Below are 16873 nucleotides of genomic sequence, written 5' to 3' on the forward strand. Positions count from 1 at the left end.
CATATATTCGACTTACACCGCTGGGGTGTTAGGCATCCAATCCCAATCAGGCTTCCATTTCCCGTCGTTGCTTGCGCCGAAGTTACCCAGGTTGAACGACTTCCACACCATCCTTCATCACCTGATCGGCAGCGACAACATACTTCTAGGCCTTTGGCTCGGCTTTACTCGGTTGAACGTAGGACCCGTGTGGGTAGTGCTACCCAACCTCTACCCAAATGCCAAGGTACCCAACCATACCACTACCCGCGGCGGGTACACTTGACTCATTTGCTAGCCTAATCTGACAATCACCCATCATCCTGAGTAGGCCTTGTACAGTGGACTATCACACATCACATATAGTAGTTAAAGTTGGAGGCGTCTTGGCAGAGCGATGACTTCAGTCTACTAATCGACTCGGTATACAGATACATTGGTTAACCTTCTATTAGTGAATACAATTCCACACCTTAGCTTAACCTATCATAGACAGCTATCTTCAGTAGTAGAAGTACTCATTAACAGCAAAATATATGCAATGTCAAGCGTTCATCCTGGAGCAATATGACTTACATTATTAGATAGGGGTGTGAGTGGAAAAGCAAAAAAGAAACATGCTCTCCAGCGGGGAATTGAACCTAAGGTGGGTGTTAATAAGCGAAGATCTTATGAGATAATCTGGAACTACTTACCCCGGTCTCCCGCGTATTGTCACATGATATGCGGAAATACTGACCACTATATTACGGTGCAATCTGCTATAGTATCCGTTAAACTTTCCATTTTAGGTTACAAATATCTGTTTATTCGTCTTCTTTAAGTTTCTGTTTTGGGCACTGTGGCACGATACGTGATCGAGCTCAAAAGATTAAGGGGAGACCCGCAATCGAGAAGCAAGAGGGAAGCCGAAATCTAATCACTAGTGTTATATCGAGTGAAGAAGGTACCTATCTACTCTGAGAAAAAATCCAATATATGTATATCTATAATCTGATTATATAACACTACACTACAGCACATAGCCTTATAGTATAGTAGCTAGCGCTCTACTCTCTCGTATAGTATTCCTTAGTGTTTTAGAAGCGCTTTGAAGCGGTATTGTAGCGCTTATTTGTGAACACTAATAGGCTTCTACTATTGTATATTCACTTTCCGAGGTTGTATAGCTCGTGACTTAACGATACCATCGCATAATGTGCTGTAGTGCTTGAGGAAGAAGAGGTACAAGAATTCTCGAGCTGCAGGGATGGGCATTAGTGGCGTGTTAAGGCGCTCAGCACGGCTGGGCTTCAAGACAGCATAGTGGCTGTGTCTAACTAGTTTGCTAACGCGAGCAATACGAGCAAGGCAAGCCTATAATTTAGCCCCTATAAATCTAGCATATATATAGAATGAATTATTTTCTCTAACTTTTGTATAGATTATAATAGAAGCTATAAGTCTAGCTCTAGGCGTCGTTACCTTTTAGAAGATATATACATAGATATTTGAGGTTATTACATAATTATCTCTAGAATATCTATAGCGTGAACCTTAGCATACTATAAGAATTCTAAGTCTGCTCTGTATAGCCTATTCAGTCTAAGATAGAAGTTTGAGGACTTGCTAGTGTCGAACAGGGCGTTTAGTCGTTTATTAAATCGCGAAGGATCTTTATGAGCTATGACAATGTGAACATTAATATAAGTTACTGTCTGGTACAGTTGGATGTTTAATTATCTCGAGTCATATTTTCTCGGCGAAGGACGGTCGCTTATCCCGAAAAAGATCACGATTCCAGGCAACGTAGTGACACTAAGGTAGACGCAAAGTAAAGATTAGTTGTACACTTGCTACGCACGCAGGTCCTGACCCGCAAGTCTCAGCATTTAACAAACGAGGCGATCGATCTTCAAACTAAAATGCCACATCTTTCGTCTAATCCAATCCAGTAAGCGCAACGGATGAGCCCTTGAGTTCTTCTATCCAGTCCTCAATCAGAACTAAAGCAGCTTCGAACTCGTCATCGCCTGACGGTGCAAGTTGCTGCAGTGCCAGGTACGAGCGCTCAGCTACACCAACCGTGAACTCTCTGAAATGCCGGAAGAAGTCTCTGATCCACACATCCCAATAGCCCACCAAATTGATTGTCTCGTTGGGGTTGTCCGAGTTCCACTGGTTCTGGTACAGTTGGAATTCGCTGCGTAGATTGTTCAGAACGCCAATCATGTTTCGATTGACCCGTGGAACATTGAGGTAATTGAACACGGCCTTTGCATATCGGAAGGAGGTTACGGCCTCCATGATGTTGGCTTCATTGTTGTTGAAATCCGTGGCGAAAGCATCCACATCAAAGAACCTGGCAAACCGCCACAGCTACTTATGAATTAGCCTGGTATCTATAGATTACAGAGAAGAGAAAGACATGGACTTACCCTTGACTTCATACTGTTGAGATCGCGCTCCAAAAGAACGAAGTAACCTCTGTTGGACTTACTGCCCATGGTAATGGGCACCCTCTCCGCCATTGTTCGACTACTCTCGCCCCCAGCAAGGTCAGAGACGGTCTCGGGCAAGTAGTTTCGTTGTCTCCAATGTCTTATGAAGAAGTTCCCGTTGATTGCTTCTAGCGCGGGCGTGTCCCCTGAGGGAAGCTCTCCCGCCGCCGCCTGTTCCAAGAAAGTAGGGATCATGTTCATCTCTGCAATATGTTCCGCTGGAGGCATGTTGGAAGGATACGATAGACCAGAGGATCGTTGAACTTACTCGCAAAGTGTAAGCTATTTTCATCAACGTCCGCTTTCTCTGGTACAATATGTGAGACAATTGTAGCATCATGACAATCATCGTAATCAGCAAGTGCATATGCGTTGTTGTAATTCTCATCGCCTCCAGGATAGGCGTCCCAACCACCAGCGGGAACGTGAGGCGCATCATCATATTCGATCGCCCGCTTTTTGCCCTTGTCGTTGCCCGGTTCAGGGACTTCAAATTTCCTTTTCTTTGAACGGGGAACAAGATGGGCGCGAGCGTCCTTGTGATGGAACGCAGCATGACTATGACCAGCTGAGTGCACTCCTTCCTTCTCTTTATACACAGAATTAGATACTTCGCTCGACAGTATACCCCTCTTCTCTTCACTACCGCGGTACTGAGTGTAGGGAAGGTCCTCGTCGTCGGAACAGTCTAAGTTTTTTGTGCCACACAAGATGAGTCCACAGGTTGGTGCGCTTCCAGCGGGACAGCTGAGCATGTTCTTAAAATGTGCTAATGTCGCGTCGCCATCATATTCAATGTAGTGCGGGTTTGGACCTTTACTAGGATCTTTGTCGTCGCCCGATGATCCCGATGCAACCTGTTTGGCGCCCAATCTGTCTCCCAATAGGACTGTAGTAGAAGAGTCGGGGTTCCATGCAGAAATGATTTCGCTGCCACCACTGGCGTAGATGAGACCTGCGGAAGCCTTGTCCGATCCTACGGACACTGTGTATTTGTTATTCTCTACTTGCAGTGCAGTGTATGTGTCTGTAGTGCCGGTGATGTTGACGCCGAGAAACTCACCCGAGTTTCCATACGTGTTAAAGACAATTTCGAGCCCTGTTTGGGTTGTGGTGCGAATCTTCAAGCCTCCGGAGGACGCGCTTTTGATCGCGCCCTTGAAGGGATCCCCCTTGGGACTCATCACCCCGTACCCATAAGGATTCCCAAGACCTGCTGATGGGTACCCTTGAGAGATTGATCCTGCAGTTGAAGCCTGATACGAAATCGTGAAGTTGCCTTCCAAGTCGATCTCTCCAGTCACGCCAACGTCGGCATTGAACCACGGTCGAAAATGGCCGATTCCAGGATGTCTGAACTCATACATACTTAGAGCAGTATGTTGGAGTGGAAATTCAATGTTGTTATCCGAGGAAATATCTCCTCTGGCCGAAATGTCGTAGTCAAGACCCACTTTGGTGTTGGCATCGAAGAATGTGTATGCCTCGCTCACTCTCCATGGAGAAATCATTCCGATAAGCGTGAAACCCCACTTCGCTTCGATTTTCGATGCCACATTTGCTTTGATATCGAGGTATCCGTCCTTACCAGCGGAGCATTTTTTCCTGTTCGCATAAACTTCTCTAGAATATGTCTGTTCGAGCACGCGAACGCCTTCCTGAGACCGTCTTATGCTGTCGAATCTGGTTTTCCACCAATTGTCGTTACCCAAGGCGGAAGGTGGTGGCAGGGATATATAAACGTGATTTTAGTCATCTCCGGACTTGGTTCTACGCCTTATCTAACCGTGTTGTTCTTAACCATGTACATTAACCACCTTGAAGCGCAACAACAAACGATGCGACATGGCCTCGCTAAGCAGTTGGGAGAAGCACGATATTCTGCGCTGTGAGCGATTTCTGAAAAGAATTGAAGGCTGGGCTGACCCCACCTGGGGTTTTTATGTCTATGGCACCTACACACGCCCACAAACGCAAAAGGATCTAGACAAGGGGAATGATGAGGCCAAACCCCAGGAGATATCGGGTAAGTCATATTAATTCGATCTTAGAGATAGATGCTTAATGGCTGTGTATCTAGTAGACAGCGAACACTTCTAGGCCGTGCTGAACAAGCTGCACGCCCACGCTGCCGATACCCTGCGCTACGAGCAACCAGAGCCGTATAATCAACATTTGATTGACACTTTGCGCTTACAACCCGCTGCGTACCTTCCTGGCGCTTCGCTCGCTGACGTCTGTGACCATTTCCGCCAGAACGTAGGCAGTTTTCTTGGCGCTGGAGGCGAAGTCATAGAGGAGGGTTACAACTGTGGTCCCAAGACTGACTGGTGTCTGATTGTAGACGATGAATCACTCGATAGCATCGAAAATGGGCCTGAACCAATCGGACCAACGCCGCCAGACGATGCGATACCCTGGACTTTAAAGCGTAACGCCAACAAGGTGTTTGTTAAGCTGCTTAGTAAGGACGAGTTTACAACGAAAGAGCCCAAAGTTCTTGTTGCGCAGGGTCGGGGCGGGACTGGTCAGAGGGTTGAGTGGCATGGCTGGTGCAAATTCTCACCCGTGTATCTAATGCCTGTCTTCAATGAGACGGACAACGGAGATATCGAGACTTATTTTAAGCACCCCGATAAGCTTATCACGATCTAGCGAGTTATATTTTGTAGTTATCTAGCACCGAATCACTATATAGCAGGCCATGATTGTGAGGCATCATGCATTAGAATAAGTCGGGTCGTATGGTTGTGCCACTGGTTTAATATTATTCTGGTTCTTGCAAGGCTTTGCTGCTAATGACCTGGCTTATAGTATTCTGTTAAATGTAGATAGTCTTTTTTTTGTAGCCTCGTCTCGTTGGACCACTGCAGGAAGTGCAATGGCTCGATCTTGTTATTTAACACACGCATGCTGAACCAAAAATAGAGATTCGCGTAGCTCGAAACCTGTAGTATCAGCTAAAGGGCTTGGAATTGGACGGCAACCCCGAGTGTTCAATTTTTGCGCACCGTTACGTAATGTCAGTCCCTACCACCCGATTCTCAAATGAGGACGATATGTCTCTCGTAAACAAATGTAAAGCCTTTATCGAGACATACACTATGAGTCAGTGGGACTGGTGGCCTCTGCAACCTCGAGTTCCCGGCTTGACTCCCGGTCATCTACGACTTGAATGGGAAGTGAGTTGCCTTTTTCCCTTCTTGTATAACTATATATGCTAAAAAAATACAAAGTTTTGCGGCGAGACACTGTACGAAACGATATCTCTCCAGGAGTCAACATTAATACAGCAAACTTTGGATGCAATGAACGAGCATCCCCCTAAGTGTTATTGCTGCAAAGTGCGACCGGTGCAATTGAGTTGGACCACAATATTTGAACACATATATCATATTATCTGGAAGGCTTTGCCAATCAAAGCAACGAGTCCTTCGCCAACTGCACTTACTCAACTATCAAAAGCCAATCTGCGCTACACTCCAACCAGAAACACTTGCGCCAATATTTCACCCTCGTTACCACACGGAAAGCAGCCACTACCACCTCAAGGTAGCCCCCCAAATGGCAATGTCAATACCCAGACACACATCAATGCTATAAACAGCCAAACTCCAGTCGATTCTCTCTAGTTTGTGTTCAGCATCAAGGACATGTGGGGATTTCATAACATCGAGAACATTGAGAACCATTCGCAATTGAGCGATCCTATGTTCTTTGAAGAATTGAAAAAGAGACACAAAAGCCACCGTTGGTGCTTTCAACATTGGTTATCGCCATACAGGTTTCGATACTGCCGATTCGTCCAGGTGAGTACAAATTGAGGAAGTGATATTGCCTCAACCTAACTCTATCAGTTTGAAGAAATCCTTGATGAGCATGTTTCCTGTGTTGGAGAAGCACTTCCAGATCATCATGGTTATACCACGGACTACGAGTATGATCCGCGACCGCCAACTGCGAAAATGCCTCTTATCGACCCTACCCACTTTTCAGTTCTTCTTCGCGCGTGTAATACTATCTGCTACTCGTCTTTTCTACCTGTATACGTTCACAAGTGCCAACACATCCCGGCTGACCGTCGATTTCTCACGCGTATTCCTCAGAAGAAAGGAACATACGACGCATCCTCGCGTGTACATGCGCCCAGTCTCAACTACATTAATCGAGTTGCGTTTGGCGTTGAAGCGGGATATTTTCCATCCTTAGCTTTCTTTCTTGCCTACCATGTTTTTCTAATTCTATCGGGCTTCAGCTTTTGGATTTATTGGATGGCATATCTTCCTGAGGACTTACAGAATGCTTCAATACCCCTCTTCACTATCATCATGCTTATCGGAACGTTCTGGGGTCTATTTGGGAAACGAATAAGTATTTCTTAGGGCGACCTTTCTCCTCTTTGCTACATGATCGCGAGCTCTTTAGTGGATTCTATAGATTGAAAGATGTATTTAATGTTCGTCCCTACGTGCTGGGATGCACAGTGTAACGGGACGCATTCGCACTTCAGACCTTCGCTACCTCCTACACACAAGTATACAGACTTGTGGGCGATATGATAATGTTCTTCAACCGCTTCTCTGTTATTGCGCTAGCCTCCGGCAAGGACTATAGCAATGTTAGCCTTGCTGTCAACCATTTTGTCAACGTCGGCAATCGACTCCTTCATCAGTACCCCCTTGTCCATTCGCGACCACAAGAACCTCTGCCGTAACTGGTGACTTTATGGAAAGTCCAGCGAAGAAAGATTGCATTCTTTTTGGACAAAAGGCTTCTCCAATTCAAGAAGGATGGTGCCTGAAAATTTCGCCGGTCAAGAGCAAAGATGGCGAATTGCGTTTCAGTGTGGCCTTTCGAGGCCACGGTATCGCCATCGTACCTACAAAGCAGTAGGCGCTGCTCCTGGGTGTTAGGTAATTTGAGAGCGCCTGAAGATGACCTTTATGTGCAACAAACTACCTCAATTCCACAAAGTGAAATTCTCGCTGTTTTCGTGTTTCACAGACCACTTATGGTCGCTTCTAGAAGATTTCAAGGATTTGAGAATTGTAAAATACATTGGTTAACTACAGAAAAGTAATCTTCCTAGCTGTGCGTACAAATAATAAACTTTAGCTAGCGGACGACTCGGAAACTCTACTCCGCCGGTCCTTTACACATGGGCACTACTATACTAAACCGAAAAGCCCTGCTTTGCTCATTTCCATACCTCAAGACCTTGGTCCCTCGCTTAGTCCCAGCGCATGCGGGTCCCGCACAAAAAACCAGTGCACGGACACTCGAATCAGCCGCTTACCTCCCGTCAAACCACAGAAGACCTTGGTATGGTAAGAAAAAGAATCAAAAAAGGATGAGCTCTCCAGCGGGGAATTGAACCCCGGTCTCCCGCGGTCTGTCAATTGCTTGACAAGCGGAAATACTGACCACTATGTAACTGTGCTGTTTGCCATCAAATCCGTTAAATTTTCCGTTTTAGGTTACGAATATCTGTTAATTCTTCTGCTTTGGGTTACAGTAATCCGATATTAGGTTTCTATTTTAGGAACATTAGTCTTACAGGAATAGCTAATGTCTCACCCCCTTGTACGTTGAGTTCTTTAGTATATTGGTGGCGCTTATCGCTTTAAAGCAGCATCGCAGCGCTTGATCGTTAGCACTGACTGGCTGCTATTATAGACCCACTTTTTGAGGTCATATGGCTTGTGACTTCATCCAATCATGTCATAAGCTCATTTTGTCCTCACCTGCTGGGCTATCGGAGCTAGTGTAGCCACATATGCTCACTCTTACGGTCAACCACACGGTCAACTCCCCGATCATCTACACGATACCAGCGAAACGGTCGCGCAATCGGATAGGATTCCAAAACGTCGAGTCAGGATGGAAACAGCTTATGAATACGTTCAACGACATTGAGTTATCGCAACGCTTCACAAAAGGCCACATCAAGCGCATTGAGAAAGTCACGGCAGATGAGAAGACAGTGAGGTCAGGGGCTTCTCTCAAACAACACAAATTTCTGAGAAGAGTATTAGCTATCAACTCTGACTGTTATAAGTTATGTGTTGTCGCTTTCTCGCAGAATCAAATCAATTTCACGAAAGCAGCTATACTTAACGGATTGGTTGAAAGAATTAGGGAACGGCGCGATGACATAAACATTTCTCCTATTCCATCGCTTTTGGATTTTTCGGAAGACCCCCAAGCGAACAACCAGCTATCAAAAAGTCCGCCAGAACATTGGGCCGAGTTGAAATACGCCGAAAGAGCCGGGTTTGAAAAGGTTTTTGGAAAATACCTACTAGATAGGATCAAGAACACGGATATGAGTAACAACTGGAAAGCAGTCGTAATGTCCCTGCCGAGGTGGCCAGCTGATTATTCTGAGCCTTGTTTTATGTCATTGGACCTTCGCGAAGAAAGTGTTAAAGAGGTCGCGATGGCATTGTTCAAGGTAGAAGCTGACTCTGCTGTAACGACTGTAAACCTGCTATGCTGGTGCGCAAAACCAAAAGTGAGATTGTAGCGTTGCTCACGCTCTCGAACGGTCGGGTAGTCAACCAGCCGGTGCCCCGCGTTATCATGTGACGAGCTCTCTTGTCATACCTTTGACCATTTTGTTTTCGCGATAGTTGTTGCATTATATGATACGCACGAGAGCATGTGGCTAGAGGCGTAGCATGTAGGAGATCGTGTGATGAGACGTACAGAAGATCGTGTACTGAAACGTGCCTAGAATCCGTGCAGTATAGAGTATACACTAAAACGTGCGAAAAATCAGGTGAAAAATCAGGCGAAAAAACGTGCGAAAAACCGCGCACCAGAACGTGTAGTAGAGCATGCACTAAAACGTGTACTAGAACATGTACAGGAGCGCGCCCTGGTGCACGTTGAGGCATGTACATCACAAAGCTTAATGCAGAAGCATGCCTGTGAATCGTTTGGGCCTGCAAGCCACATCATGTTTGCATGCAGCCATAAAGTTGGAGATGCGGCGGCATAGGACATGGGCGATTCAGAAATACAAAGTATGACGCTCACCTGCCGCTTCTAGTATTCTACCTTCCATTATCCTTCTTCTACTTTTTAATACCTTGAGATACACTATTTTTTCACAACTCTGGGATTCCTTTTCTCCCTACATCTTGATCACTGACTGGTACCCTAACCACACAAGAAGTTTCAAAGAAGGTCAGTGATCTTCAAATGCCGAGAGAACTACTAATAACCAGTCTTGATAGATCCAGATCCGCTTGTCACAGCCATGAGTTTATGGTTCAGTTTCACGGCCCTCTGTTACTTTCGTGCTCCCAACGACAAAATCTACCAAACCTTGGCTTAGGCGTGCGAGCGCAGCTGGGTGCCATGAGTGGGGAAACGGAATTACGTACAAAGCGGTGCTATATCATGAGTTGCAGTCCCTGGGCTAAGAAGCGGTGAGGAATATAGATGGTGTATGACCGTCTACCGGTCAGCTGGAGGACCTCTCCAGTCCCTGCCACAAGCGTGCTGGCTTTATATAGACGAGGCTGAAATACGGGTGTCAGAACTTTCTATAAGATACTGTGACTGGAGGAAAATTTTACAGATCACGTCCACTTCTCTACAATACTTTACAACTTGCAAGTCTTAATAGCCAATCACCGCGATGCCAAGTTACGTCATAACGCTCGCTTCTGGGTCTGACCCTGCCACGTCATTCATCACGCCCAAAAACACCACCAAGAGTCGCAAGCACGCATCAAAAGCAAGACAGATAATGGAGTCGATCGTTGAGATAAGCGAATCCACCGAGATCACAAGTTTAGTGTTGAATCTGAAGGACGATGTAATACGGCGATTCGCAGGAGGTGTCGTTATTCCCTCCGGCAGATCTCATGTGACTTTCAACATCGACGAGCACAAGGATATTACCACACATATGATGCAAAGATATGGCAAGGTAGGAAGTGACATTCATGTAATTCGACGTTGCTTACAATTTCAGGATACATATTCACATGCTTTCGGTGCTGTCTTCGGGCCCGGTACCACTGTTCTTCGTGGTCCATATTCTTATGCGATCGTGGTTGTCGCATCACTTGAGGGGGCCATGTATAAGGTCAATGAACAAGACCCAAAATCCTGCAACCTAATACATGCTCAGCGAGTTGAATGTACTATCCAGGTAGCATCTGGGCAGCTCATGGCTATGGTGTTCGCTTGGAGGTCGTAGACGGACCGATATTCGGTGCATGGAATGCTATCAATTTCTTCTTTCGACCAAATCTGATTGAATGCCGTTGAAGTATCTCCCAAGAAATCCGTATTATGAGGCACAACGTACGAAATTCGGTCATCATACATCGTTGGCGGTATCAATGGTTGAGGTTGTGCCTGTCGGTGTCTTTTCTTCATGGCTAAGTATTGTAAGTTTTATTCTTGTACATTGCATGGAAACTACAGCACTTACGATACTTTTCATTCTCTTCTTTTTCGATCACAGTATACATTTCTTCCGCTTCCCGCTTCTTTCCAGTATGGTCTGGGCTTCGCTGAAGACGCTGGAGAACTTTATCCTTAGCTAAGTATTTTTCGACTTGATTCCTTACCTCGGCTCCAGTATTGGAATGCCGAGAACATTTCTTGTATAAAGCCATGAAATTTTCAAAACTGCAAGGGCCTATCTCGGCGTAGGCGAGCAAGAAGAGAAAATCAAGCTGCTCTGATGGCAACATGGCGATATCGAACGAGGTGTTGGCATGTTGAACAGCCTCCCTTGCAGGTCTAGAGAGATGCTGCTTTGAACAGTTCCTCTGGGTATTCTTGTACGCATGCTCCCAAGATGATAAGGGCTTCCTGATCCTGTTCCAGAGTTGCCATGCACCGGTCTGCCTGACAGTGTTCAAAGCTATATTCTGAATTGTCTTCACATCCGCTGCGGTACGATGTGCATCAGAGATTGAACTGAGTTTGGATTTGATAGCGATGCAACTTTCGGAAGGAATGTCGGGTGCCGCAAGAACAATATTGATAGCCCATGTTAACATGGACTGGTCACTTCTGGAAAAGTCAAAGTTCATGCTAGGAGATGCCGACGTCATCGGAAAGATGAACAAGCCACCGCCGAGGTAGGGTAACGTGACCCAAATGAATTGGAAGATTTGTCAAATGGATGGGTCAGGCATGAGCGTACTGGATGTCTGCGTGGCCGGCCTGGGAGGATACGAGCCGAAGGGGCGCAACCGACAGCCAAGGGGAGTCGCCCCATGTTATGTGCTGAGGACTGACTGCAGAAAAGTCGACAAGGAAAAGGGTCGGCCAGCTACAACAAGCTAGGAGGTAAGGGAAGCATTCCAATTGGTCGTTGAGGGGCGCTTGGCCGCTTTGAATGGAAGCGCCCGCCCTGTCCTGGCTGACCCTCTTTGCTGACCAGGGTATCTCAGTCCTATGTGACAGTCGCCCTACCCCTGTCATGGCTGAATCTGAGCCAGAGGGCGTCTTTGCAGATGCCGTGCGCAGTCTGGGCTGATCGTTCATGAACGCGTTATGCATAGATGCGACACCTCTCTTTCGGTTAGCTGCAATGTACCACCATCACAGAGCTCGTTACGGTGGAGATTCACAAACCGTCTTATCTCAAATAAATAAGATGGCAGCCACCTTGCGGTCTCTCTTCAACATCCATTCTTGTCACAATCATGTCGACCGCCATTATCACTTTTAGTGTCTTTGTTAGTATCATTAGAGTACCTCAAGCTGTTTGCCTTGCAATTAAAGCCCCTGTATCAAGTCCTATCTGCCTTGCGATTGTGGCGTTAGTCCTTCCGATCTTCCCCTGCATAGCATCCATCATACTCGCTACTCAGCGACTCACCGCATTCGCCTTGCAGGTGCATGTCTTTACCTTTGTTAGCCTTGCATGCCTTGACTGGGTAGGTAAGGCAAATTCTAGTATTTGGTATGCCTAACCAGTTCTAGCTACTTATCGACAGATTTTTCCTCAGAACCAGCGGCCAACACGAGTGTTCTGAGCTGCCTCGTTGCACGACCTTGTGCCTAGGGCTTTGCCGCCTTGGTGTAGCTATGGCATACGTCATCAGCGGAGGTCTAGATCTGTATTTCCGCAACCCGTACGCCAATCTTACCACTTTTCTTCTATTCTCCGGTTCATACATATACCTTTCGATCAGGGCTAGGCATATGTCAGAATCGCTACCTTGGCTGCCTGGTTATTACATTGTATTCACAGCGATCTTGATTATGGCTTCTATCGCATTGATGGTGGTCGTAATTTTTCCACAGAAGGGTGTAGCATCTATTGCCAGCTGGCTGCCTTTGGTAAGATCACCGACTGTCCGAAGTAGACCGTACTGACACACCAGGCGTTTTGTTTGATTCACCCAAGAACAATTCATAGCTTCCAAGCCACGATAAAGAACACGCACGAGACGATGAAATACATATACCAGGTCATTCAGCGTAGAACACCAATACCGGAATCGCGTTCACCGTATGATTGGAGAGGTAACACGCAAGCTCAAGAAATTAGATGGGAGGGAAGAGAGGAGATTATACAACAGCTGTGTATTCTCTTCGATTATAAGAGTGACAAGAGAACCTGTAACATAGTTTTCATAACTATGAAAGAGGGAGACAGGCTGTTGTTCAGCAAGAGTGTGGAGTACTCAGAAATTCTTAAATTTCCGTCCACAAAAGACTTTCTAACTGCTTGTACCGACGGCACCATAGACGACTCTACGCTCAGGAGTCGTATTCAGAATTGGAATTCTGGAAACTTCAAGGTTGCTGATTTCTCTAAGCTTTTAGTAAGTGAAGGTGAAAGTCTATCCAGATAAAGCTAACATTCTAAGATTGAGTTGAAATGCCTCTACAATAGAATCGTAGCACCTGTGACGCCGGTAAGTAGCGTATAGGTTGCAAGGCTCATCATTGTTGTATATACGTACTCTTTCATTTCTCCATGCTATCAAACCAGATATTCAACCTGTTTTAGATGCAATAAGTCCCTTCTTGTGACAAAATAGCCTTTGAAAACATGCGAGCTGATAATCACGGCGACTGGGCTACCTAAAGAGTGCCATTAACGCGTGTTACTACTGAAAAAGGCTCTAGCCCTTTGCTTCAATCGATAGGAACCAATACTTTGTGATGGTAGACTGGGATTCGCCTCCTCGATGGCAGAGATGGGCTATGCACGTCTCCTCACCATGCAGTTGCTGAAGCACAGATGGAAAAAGCCCTGGGCAGGGAAGGCAACGAGGCAATAGAAGGACCGGGTAATAGAGATCTACACCAGGAAGGCATGCTATAAGTACCCCTTCATCTTTCCTTTTTCTCAGCAGCTGCGGCCACCGCCTCCCCCTCTACCAGCTCCTTTTTCTCTATCTCCTCAGTTTATGCCACGGTTCCCTCCTCATTCTCGTTATGAAATGCCTCCTCATCGTCATGCGATGCCTCCTTATCCTTCTCGTACAATGCCGTCTCTGTCTCTTCATACTATGCCGCCTCCTCCTGTTTCAACCGCTCCTTCTCCGACTCCTCTATTACCCACTACTCCCACCATACTGCCGCCGCCTCTTGATCAAGCATTTAAACACGACGTCGACCGCGCTGTCAGCCGCACTATTCTTCAAGCTATGCACCGCACGATTAACGTCGTTGTTGACAACATACACGATTTATACACTGGCCGACTAGATTGGAGCGAGCATGAGACTGTCCATCTTACTTCGGCCCAGCATATAATGCTTTCAAGATTGTTCCCTTCCCAATGGAATGGTTCCAACCCCATTATTATGGACATACTGGATTTTGCTGGCCGCCTTTGTTTCACAAGGTATTGCGGGAATAGCTCGGCTTCCAAGTTCGCGGAGAACATTTTGCGCGTTACCCAAGACATGGCTAGTGCGACCGAGGAAGAAAGCGCTTTGTACTGGAATCATAAGATCATTCTACTTTTGAACAAGCATGTTCAGGTCGAACTAGATGGGGAGTCTTATTCTGGAATACTTATGGGTGCGACCACTCTCAAAGCCCCAGATGGACCTCCATTGCCGTTCGGTGTTTACAGGATTCAACTTTCCAAATCAACGGAGTTATTTCTCGACTTGCAAAAGCTCGGAAATGAAGATGCTCGTATTTTGGAACTGAGCGAGGAAAAGAATGAGAATGGAATCTGAAGGGGTATGATGTTTTTGATTGTTGCCCTATACAATCTTCATTGCCCTGCCATCCGTACTAGCGAAGTGGGGCGACTTTCTCCTTTTCTTTCGCGTCTTCACCCTCTCCCAACTTCATCGCTTCTGCTTCTCTCTGCTCCCTCGCTTGTTTGTATATGCGCGCTCTTGTATTATTTATTAGTTCTTTCCATGTATGTTGTAGTGCTGTACGTACAATGCAGGCCACTGTTCGTCATGAAAACTTGCTCCTAGTTGAATTTGATCGCTCAAGAGCGACAAGCAAACAGGAAAGTCATACCAATCCCTGTGATTATCGGCCAGCCACTGACAAGCTGTGAATTCCTTTCTTTTGATATTTCGCTGCCCAATAATACAGTGTCGGAACTGGTTCGACAAGGCATCATCTAAGAGTGAGGGCTCTTGCCGTAGGGCAGACTGCTGGAATTTAGTGCTTTTCATGTGAATTTTAGGTTAATTGCCAACGTACTAGGAATTCTAATAGTATTTCAGAAAACAGCCGTGTTACACATCCCAGTTCCTTCTCATCCATCTTTCCCTTGTTTTTAAGTGTGTCGATCTGGATCCATTTCCCAGTTCTATTCTCAATCAAATACCAGCCAGACTCGGAATCCTGAACCTGAACGGATACTCCACCCCCTGGACGAATGACAGTGCGGGGCCTAAACGCAGTGATGAATTCTCGTATGCCTAAAATCCAGTTGCTTGACATTGCGATGACCTGCGATAAACAGGATTTTGGTTTGCGGTAGTATAGATATATAGCAAAGCAGCATCAAAGATTTCAGTCACACGCCCGCGGGGTGTCTCGGCCTCTAGAAAATGGCAGAAGCAACCCCCAGATGCATATAGGGTTGTGCAGAAAAGCGTCATTGGTTGATTTCCCCGCGCAGACACGGGGCCGTGCTCATCGTGCCCCTTCTTCTCTCACCCGTCATGCACCACTTCGCGCTACTCGCCTCTCGCTCCCGCTGCCCGCTCACCATTCTTCGCCGCTCACCCTCCCCCCCTCCCTTTCCAACCTAGTCCTGCAACCCATGAAATATTAATAGACAGAGACGGCGCTTAGAGAGCTAAGGTCAAGGATAGAAAGAATAGTTTATTGGCGCGTTTTACTGTGACAGACGCTATGCCAGGTCCTGAACGAAAACCCAGCACCCGTTAGAATGACGGAAAGATCAGCATCCCTAGCTTGTGACGGGATGTGGCCAGCCCGCCCTTCCGTCGATGGCTTACTACTATGCCTCAGTCCTGCTCAGCATCCTTGTCGGGGGCAGCGGCTGCCGTCTTAGCGGCCTTTGCCCCACCCTTGTTACTAGCTGTATGTAGGCTGTTAGCCACTGTTGAGCCTTCTGGCATGCCACTGCACCTACCATTTGGCCGCTGGTTTTGGATTGCGCGCGCCATGCGCCAACGGAACACGTCGTATCGCACCTCGGGAATGTGCTCGGCTTGCAGTTGAGCATTGACACGACTGTGCATCTCTTCGACATCATTTGCTTTCACTTCAGACCATTTGATCCCTGGGTTAGCCTTTACCAGTGTATCAATCTCGGCCTTGGTGATGTACTACCAGTTTAGATCAGCGTCTACTTCGTTGGAGTGAGAGCACTCTTCCATACATAGAACCTGTCCCATTGCAGCTGAGTGTAGCCCACCTTTTCCTGGGCTTCACGTGTTGTAGCGTTTTTCTTGAGCTCGAATGCCTGCATGACTTCTATGCGTGCGGCAAACTGACGTCTGTCCCGGTTTTGCAGATTCGAGAGGTTTGTTGGGATGGCGCGGGGCTTGTGCGGCTTGGTGGAGCCCGACTGGTCCGAGCTTGTTCGGCATTGATCGCCTGTGCGCCCCCCCAGCTGCGCGGCCGCCATCAAGCGCCACTCCTGCGTTAGCATTGTGGAACATTCAGACGTATTGAGTATGGCATGCTGGGCCTTGACGAATTGGAAGTCAGTTCGGTTAATTAAAGGTGGCATTGGCGTGGTGCGCAACCAACATCGGTTGGAGGTTGAGCCAGGTCTGGCTTGACCTTGGACCATGAAGGATGGGGGCTGACCATCTGCAATTGTGACTGTCTAAGCCTGATACTACACGCGCTCTGTGCGCAGTACTTGCGACAGGCAATGATCCCCTCATGTTGGCAACAGTCGAGAAGCCCCTGGTAAATCGGCACGCATTAGCCCTTTCATACTCACGTTCGATCCGAGACTGCTA

General features: G+C 46.9%; 9 protein-coding genes across 9 annotated transcripts; 5 read left to right on the top strand and 4 right to left on the bottom strand.

The window, feature by feature from the left end:
• Positions 1-1899: 1899 nt before the first annotated feature.
• PSV08DRAFT_406355 (uncharacterized protein) lies at positions 1900-3970 on the bottom strand (the record flags this gene model as incomplete). Its single annotated transcript, XM_014219277.1, has 3 exons — positions 1900-2337; positions 2397-2677; positions 2728-3970. 3 exons carry the CDS (start codon positions 3968-3970, stop codon positions 1900-1902), a joined length of 1962 nt encoding a protein of 653 aa, XP_014074752.1.
• Positions 3971-4265: 295 nt separating this feature from the next.
• Positions 4266-5323, top strand: PSV08DRAFT_357764 (uncharacterized protein). Its single transcript, XM_066092943.1, has 2 exons — positions 4266-4485; positions 4618-5323. The coding sequence occupies exons 1-2, from the start codon at positions 4305-4307 to the stop codon at positions 5112-5114; spliced, it is 678 nt and encodes a 225-aa protein (XP_065949908.1). The 5' UTR covers positions 4266-4304; the 3' UTR covers positions 5115-5323.
• A 156-nt stretch (positions 5324-5479) lies between these two features.
• Positions 5480-6841, top strand: PSV08DRAFT_406356 (uncharacterized protein; the record flags this gene model as incomplete). The annotated part of the gene is made up of 4 exons (XM_014219275.1): positions 5480-5641; positions 5696-6031; positions 6092-6268; positions 6317-6841. The coding sequence occupies 4 exons, from the start codon at positions 5480-5482 to the stop codon at positions 6839-6841; spliced, it is 1200 nt and encodes a 399-aa protein (XP_014074750.1).
• Positions 6842-8213: 1372 nt separating this feature from the next.
• Positions 8214-9186, top strand: PSV08DRAFT_357765 (uncharacterized protein). Its single transcript, XM_014219274.2, has one exon. It carries the CDS (start codon positions 8236-8238, stop codon positions 8983-8985), a length of 750 nt encoding a protein of 249 aa, XP_014074749.1. The 5' UTR covers positions 8214-8235; the 3' UTR covers positions 8986-9186.
• A 1208-nt stretch (positions 9187-10394) lies between these two features.
• On the bottom strand, positions 10395-11681 carry PSV08DRAFT_357766 (uncharacterized protein). Its single transcript, XM_014219272.2, has 2 exons — positions 10912-11681; positions 10395-10858 (listed from the first exon to the last, which is right to left on the bottom strand). The coding sequence occupies exons 1-2, from the start codon at positions 11540-11542 to the stop codon at positions 10602-10604; spliced, it is 888 nt and encodes a 295-aa protein (XP_014074747.2). The 5' UTR covers positions 11543-11681; the 3' UTR covers positions 10395-10601.
• A 748-nt stretch (positions 11682-12429) lies between these two features.
• PSV08DRAFT_253842 (uncharacterized protein) lies at positions 12430-13457 on the top strand. Its single transcript, XM_014219271.2, has 3 exons — positions 12430-12779; positions 12824-13267; positions 13313-13457. The coding sequence occupies exons 1-3, from the start codon at positions 12525-12527 to the stop codon at positions 13373-13375; spliced, it is 762 nt and encodes a 253-aa protein (XP_014074746.1). The 5' UTR covers positions 12430-12524; the 3' UTR covers positions 13376-13457.
• A 503-nt stretch (positions 13458-13960) lies between these two features.
• Positions 13961-14666, top strand: PSV08DRAFT_357767 (uncharacterized protein; the record flags this gene model as incomplete). The annotated part of the gene is made up of 1 exon (XM_066092944.1): positions 13961-14666. One exon carries the CDS (start codon positions 13961-13963, stop codon positions 14639-14641), a length of 681 nt encoding a protein of 226 aa, XP_065949909.1. The 3' UTR covers positions 14642-14666.
• PSV08DRAFT_585 (uncharacterized protein) lies at positions 14416-15462 on the bottom strand. Its single transcript, XM_066093981.1, has 3 exons — positions 15129-15462; positions 14856-15076; positions 14416-14805 (listed from the first exon to the last, which is right to left on the bottom strand). Exons 1-3 carry the CDS (start codon positions 15369-15371, stop codon positions 14700-14702), a joined length of 570 nt encoding a protein of 189 aa, XP_065949910.1. The 5' UTR covers positions 15372-15462; the 3' UTR covers positions 14416-14699.
• Positions 15463-15904: 442 nt separating this feature from the next.
• Positions 15905-16554, bottom strand: PSV08DRAFT_357768 (uncharacterized protein; the record flags this gene model as incomplete). Its single annotated transcript, XM_066092945.1, has 3 exons — positions 15905-15978; positions 16033-16228; positions 16282-16554. 3 exons carry the CDS (start codon positions 16552-16554, stop codon positions 15905-15907), a joined length of 543 nt encoding a protein of 180 aa, XP_065949911.1.
• Positions 16555-16873: the final 319 nt, after the last annotated feature.

The sequence above is a fragment of the Bipolaris maydis genome, assembly GCF_028858645.1.
Source record: "Bipolaris maydis strain C4 unplaced genomic scaffold PSV08scaffold_1, whole genome shotgun sequence".
Lineage (NCBI taxonomy): Eukaryota > Fungi > Ascomycota > Dothideomycetes > Pleosporales > Pleosporaceae > Bipolaris > Bipolaris maydis.